Source organism: Nomia melanderi, chromosome 9, assembly GCF_051020985.1.
Source record: "Nomia melanderi isolate GNS246 chromosome 9, iyNomMela1, whole genome shotgun sequence".
In the NCBI taxonomy this organism is placed as follows: Eukaryota; Metazoa; Arthropoda; class Insecta; order Hymenoptera; family Halictidae; genus Nomia; species Nomia melanderi.
Window position 1 is genome coordinate 6,844,967 of NC_135007.1, and position 6,686 is coordinate 6,851,652.

The 6,686-nt window shown below is 34.8% G+C and overlaps 1 protein-coding gene across 1 annotated transcript; it reads left to right on the forward strand.

The window, feature by feature from the left end:
- The first annotated feature begins 2,631 nt into the window (after positions 1-2,631).
- CPR19 (cuticular protein 19) lies at positions 2,632-5,678 on the forward strand. Its single transcript, XM_031978543.2, has 3 exons — positions 2,632-2,766; positions 3,005-3,268; positions 3,818-5,678. Exons 1-3 carry the CDS (start codon positions 2,752-2,754, stop codon positions 4,232-4,234), a joined length of 696 nt encoding a protein of 231 aa, XP_031834403.1. The 5' UTR covers positions 2,632-2,751; the 3' UTR covers positions 4,235-5,678.
- Positions 5,679-6,686: the final 1,008 nt, after the last annotated feature.

The window sequence follows — 6,686 nt, forward strand, 5'->3', positions numbered from 1 at the left end:
AGGTATCAGATAAAATTAGAGAAATTTTATCTGGCGAATTTTATCGCCTATATTTCGTTGAAAAATAAGGTTTATTTATCATACATTCTCGACGATATTAAGGTAATCCAGGAGATGGAAAGATAAAAGAATCCTAATAACAATCATACCTTTATTCTATTGTATATTTCATTATAACGAAAGAGGGTTCCACAAATATATGTCCAATTATTTATTTTTTATAAAACATTTTTATTTTAACAATAGTTCACAGTTCACATACGAACGAAATTATTATTGTAAATAATTGGAATATAAACTCTCTGCGATTTCATAACCTAGAACAATAATTGGTTGAGTTGCAATTGTGAATTCCTTTCTCCAATTTTACTGCTTACACCCGTATACTTAATTTCTTTAATATAATTAGCTAACGATTATTTGAATGAAAAATACATAGCAATTACCTGGAGATATTCAGGGCATGTAAGGGTTCGCTGATAGTAAGGAACAATATAATGTGAATTCATAAAAAGGTAACTGTACAGAGTGGTATTGTAATAAACACATTTCAGTGTTCCACGAAACACATTCGGGGAACGCACGTCGAATTCGAGCAGAACGTACTAATACAATAATTACAATTAACGACGTGACGTCAGATTAGCAATTTCGAAATTTCTTTTTGCTAAAGCTAAAGCGGATCCGTAAGAAATATTTTACAACTATGTTTTTGCCAAAGGTGAGTTACCATCTTACTTAATCATTGGTATGTTGCGTGAAATACTGGAAATACGTTTGCTCTGGTTTGCTATAAACCATCATTAGGAAATCCTATTTTGAGATGGACTGAAGGATTTGTTGAACACATGCTGACGTTAATGCGAAAGACTTCACCGTATTCTGTGTGCGAAACCACTCGGAGCTGCTGCAATTCTCGAGTTTGCACAAGTATAATTTAAACGGATTTCCGTGTACACGTCAGGGTCATAATCGTGCAATTTGTTAGCGTATAATCAGAAAATATTGTAGGAGAAGGAACATCAATTGCATTCACAATTGCGGATAATATGAGGGGAAATGTACGGATACACAAAAATATCGATAGTAATCACATTACAGATAGTGATCAGTAGGTAGGTAAGTACAAACTATGGAACATCTAGACAACTATATCTGGCTTAATATTAAATTAGAAATGTTGATTTTTTGTTTCAAATAAACAAGTCGATTGCCTTTAAATGCTAACAGTTCAAAAATATTTTATACAATATTTTGAAAACTAAGAAGTTTATCACTAAAATAAAGATTATATGAGTAACAAGCATTAATGAAGATCATTTCTTTAAAGTAACACAAATCTCAAAATGTTAACAGATACAAAATTCGATTTGTAAAATATGATCTCTAATTTTTCAGATAACGATACCAAAGAAAAGGCGTGCTATGAAATCAAATACTTCAGAATCATTCATTCTCAAAGGCTTCTGCTTTATCGACCAAAATATTAAAAACTGATTACAGCGTCCTCTTCTCACAGACGACAGTCGATTAAAGAACTATTCATTAAAGCAGCATCAACGGGGGTACTAATAACACTGATAACAAACACGAATAAGATGTAAAAAACAATATCACGATATACAGAGACAATGAACAAAAGATTGGGACATGAAATTGAAGCTTGAACTCTGCACTTCAACATGCAAGTAGTTCAAATTTAAAAATCCACATGAACCCATTCGAAATTGTATCCAAACATTGAGGATGACTGAGAAAATTGAACCGCTTAGTAAATTCGAGTAAATTTTCGAAATTTACCATTTTTGTAATGTTTATTCAAGTTAATTTTACACTTAAAAATATTTGTAAATAAACTGTGATTGTCATAGTGTACATTATTTATTGTTCCTTACCCATTCCATATGTTGATTTAGCAAGTAGTTCTTCAAACAACTTTACCGTTGTTGAGAAGAGGACGCTGTGATCTGTATTGAATTTCCAAGTCGATAAAGCAGGATGCTGAAGCCAAGAGGGACTGTTAAGTCAGTGATTGATTTTTATATTTGTGATTTGTATTGATAGAATTCCTCATTCCTAAAACCTTGAAATATTTTTAATACATCATAATAAAGACACATTCCTAAGATTAAAAATATATTTTTATACTTCCTTTAATCTATGCTTAATATTTTTATAATATAATAAAAGAAAATTAGACGTAAATAAAAAGAAAATATTTAAGATAATGTGCGACATGTGTGTCACTTGTCCTGTCAATAATTAAAACGTCATATTAATTACGATTTATTAATTAGCAATTCGCGAGTTACATACAAAGTATTATATCATTAATATATTCATACGGGCACGAATAAAAAAAGTATACTGACGAATTGAAACGATTGATTAAAATAAAAAAACACAAGAATTAGAAATCTAACGGTTTAATAAGTCCTGTTGGAAATAAATTAAAAAATAAATATAAACAATTTTACAACTCATCATACAATATGTATGATAAACAATATGGTAGCTAAGCTGTTTGGGAAAATGTGGGTACCAGTTACCAGGATGAAAGTTGAATGGTAGTTTAAAGGCGTGGTAGAAGATCAGAGTGCAATCTGCATTATTCTGCAGCCGGGGCGCGCGGGCGGCCATCAAGGCCTCTTCAGGTCAACGTGATCCAATCTGCCGTATAAAACGCCCCTCTTGTCGATTCTTCGAGCACTATTGCACTTCTCGTCGCCCAGTTGTCGTTATTTCTCTATTATGGGTACCATATTCGTAAGTAGTCGCTCTCAGCTTTATTGAAAACACTTTCCCGTGACATCTGTGACAAATAATATGCACTTCACCCTTCAATTAATAGATTATTATAGAATTCACCGCCAGTGAACTATATTGAACACACTACTCTTCAAGTACAAAGTAAAATTCACTAATAAGTGAAATTTACAACATTAATTATTAAATTCTAATAATGACGATTTTGAATGACTCAAAAATATCTAAAAATTTTCAGATGTTCCTGTTCTTTACCATTTCGCTGATATTGTGTCAACCACTGAATGGCCAGTATCAGTCGCCTCAACAGGCAGCAATTTTGAGCGACGCGAGATATCTTTCTGGCGATGGAACATTCGGAGCATCATACTCACAAGAAGATGGCGTCGAATTCAAAGAAGAAAGCGACGTCTACGGAAATCGTCGTGGGTCTTACTCTTACGTTGATCCAACCGGTCAAAGACGCACAGTGACGTACACAGCTGGAAAAAATGGTTTCCAGGTACACCTCGATTCCTTCTAGTCAATCAGCAACTTCAAAGAATTCTTGATACTGTCATTAGGATTGCATTTTCGCAATTTCCCATCGCGTCTAATGAATTTTATGCAATCTATTAAGAAATCGGAAGCCATTGTTACCTAGAATTACGAAACTATTATACCATTCGTAATTATCACTTCTTAAGTAACTTTAACAACATCTTTTCCAATACTCATTGTATTCATAATTAACCAATGATTAATTTCGTACTCTCTGCATATAGACATTTCATTTTTCTACGAAAACAATTAAAAATCTACGTATACAATTACTAACACAAAGAAAATCAACTTCATCAATCAAATTTTTCGAACTCACAGTACACACTCCTAACAATCCTTTCATTGACTCACAAGAATGGTTTAATTGTACGAACTATTCTTTTAAACTACAAACTATACAAATAACTGTTATATTATATACACTACTACTACTACTGCTACTACTACTCTAACATTAATACTAGTAATAGACGAAAATATTCATGTTCCATATTGTAAAATTTCATAGGCAACCGGTGACGGTATACCAGTACCACCCCCGCAAGTGCCGCCGCAGCCAGAGTACGAGCCTTTGCCACAGTACAACCCACCAGATTATCAACCGCCAAACTACAATCCACCCCCGCAATCACGGTATCAACGTCCGAGTCCACCAGTATACGAACCACAGCCGCAGCCGCAGCCTCAACCAGAGTATCAGCCTGAGCCTCAATACCGATACAGGCCTCAACCACCACCGCCACCGCCACCAGAGATCCAATCCGTACCATCGTACAACCCTCGGCCACAGTATCAACCCCCGGCCAGGCCGCCACCGCAGTACAACGCGATTACGACGCCAGCCCCTCGAAGATTCTATCCACCTGGGAAGCTGAACTTCAACAGGACACCCGATGGCTACTCCTACACGTTCAGTAAGAGTTAAATTCCCATTATCGAGATCTGAAACTAGAGGTATTTAAAGAGAGAGATACAATGTCAGTGAGATGTACAATATGCGAAGAATGAGCTGAGCAGATGGAAGTTATGTAGTATGAAAATTAATGTTCCTCGAGGGTTGATAACATTTTGTAAACATTGAAGAAGGTTTTATGCATTTATTTTATCGTTATTTTAACCATTTGAATAATTGTTGTTATTAATGTCTAGTAACTATTATTCAGTTTCGATTAATCAGAATATTTTAAAATAAGGATCTCTTGTTGTATATGTACTTTGAAATTTGTAGTTCATGTATTTTCAAATTTTTCGTAATATTTTGAGTAGGCACCACTCTCATCTTTTCGAACTTATTATAAAACAGAATTATAAAGTATTTTATGTATATAAATGTAAGGACAATTTAAGGAATGATTAATTTTCATTGTTACCAGCAGCACACTTATTTAATTTATGAAACTTTTAAGTCTATAATCACACAAAGGATTATGTCAGAACCTCATATATCTTATGTAATAGTATAATTCTTAATTACCACAGTTTTGACCTTAAACGAACCCATTATACGTTAGTTTAGTCGCTGAATATTACTTACTTTGTGGAAGCACGGCTCGTGTAGTTTCCCGAGATCATAAATTGTGCACGCGGAAACTATCGGGCATTGATTTGAATACGGGATCACGTATTCGTAATTAAGAGATTGTGGGTAACCAGAGCCTTGTCCATGATCTTACCGCAAGGCTCACCGCCACGGACAAGTTAAGCTTCCTGTAAAAGGCTGCATAAGCTTTGCATAAATTTCTACGGAAATGCAACGAATGGATTAATCGGTTCTGTCTTAATTAAATCTGGTTTTTGCGCTCATACTTTCGCTCAAATTATCGAGGCACGCGAATGTTCGCATAAACAGGAAAGCGTTGTTGGTCTGTTTCAACAAAACTTCTTCCTATTCTGCGTATTTCTTTAATTTTATTCTGGATACGAAAATCTGAATTTAATAATGTCCATATAGTCTGTTAACTTCGTAAAGTATTCCATTTTAGATAATGTTGATAGCACTGTTGGTCTGTTCCAACGAAACTTCTTCCTATTCTCTGGATTTCTTTAATTTCAATCTCAATGCAGAAGTCCGAGTTTAGTAATAATGTTTTAATAACGTCCATATGGTTTGATCATTTTTTAGAGTTTTCCACTTTAGATGATATTTAAAGAAACGATGTTAAGTATAGTAGTTACAGACAAAATATTTTTTAACAAATTCGAAAGTATTCGTACAAAAATAAATGGTTTGGTATTTGACGGACGCTGATCGGTTAAATTCTCTGCGACGCATTGCTCGGCCGACGCCCTGCGTTTTGCATAGCAATTTCCTTTTCAAATGCGAGCACAATCCCGCGCGCTTCGGGGTCACGATACTTTCATCGGGCAACCTTTGGACATTCTCCACACCGTTGCGATTAACTTTGTGTGAAACTCACGATTCTCGGAGGGAAGATACGTTATTCCTTAGGGCGAGTCCATATCCTTCATCAGTTAAATGTCACGGGAGTAAATTTTCTTTCCCTTCTTCTTCCCATCCATTTCAATTCCCAACGATTACTCGTTTCCATGTGAAACAATCGGTAAATTCTGTGCTAAACAAAGTTTTACGGAATTCAATATTACAGATTACTTTGATATTAAAGTCTTAATATTAATCTTAACAATCTTAATACGAATTCTGAAAATCTCAATAGTCCTAATATTAAAATTTGAACGTTGAACCTTGAAAATCTGAGTAATCTAAATATTAAACTTTAAATCCACCTTGAAAATCTGAATAATCTTAATCTTAAGATTCGAATCTTGAATCCTGAACATCTCAATAACCTTAACATTAAGATTTCAATTTCAGATCTTGATCATCTCGAATCTTGAATATTGAAAATCTCAATATTGTTATTAAAACTAGATTCACGGAACGCGTTAATTCGACGTGTATTGAATTTGTTTAAATACTATTTGACAAATGTTTACGTTGACATTGATTGATGTAACTACACCAGTATGTATCTCAGTTATCTAACTTTAAACCTTTCATTTCCAAAATCCGAATGAACGAACATGAATTTTTCTAGAAGCAATCAAATCAACCGTACAATAAACGTCCGTAAACCTAGTGTTAAAAATAAGATCAATATCGACATTCCTAAGATATTACCATTAATAATCAATCGTCCAGACTCAAGGCTTGAGCCAAGTCAAGTACCATTGTGTCATCAGCCGCGAGTTAAGGCGTTTCAGGCGGTAACGGAAGGGGAACGTTAGACAAAGGGTCGATTATCTCATTATCCTGGCTCGCGAATAATACCCGGCGCAACCGAATGGCTGGGGAAAAATGCAGTTCGGCCGGGCGGCCATTTACCGGTACCAGTAACGCGGGCGCGGCAAGGCAAACC

Excerpts from the sequence above, each read along its gene's own strand:
- CPR19 (XM_031978543.2), top strand. Across the intron at positions 3,269-3,817 it reads CTGGAAAAAATGGTTTCCAG|GCAACCGGTGACGGTATACC; the intron begins GTACACCTCGAT and ends AAAATTTCATAG.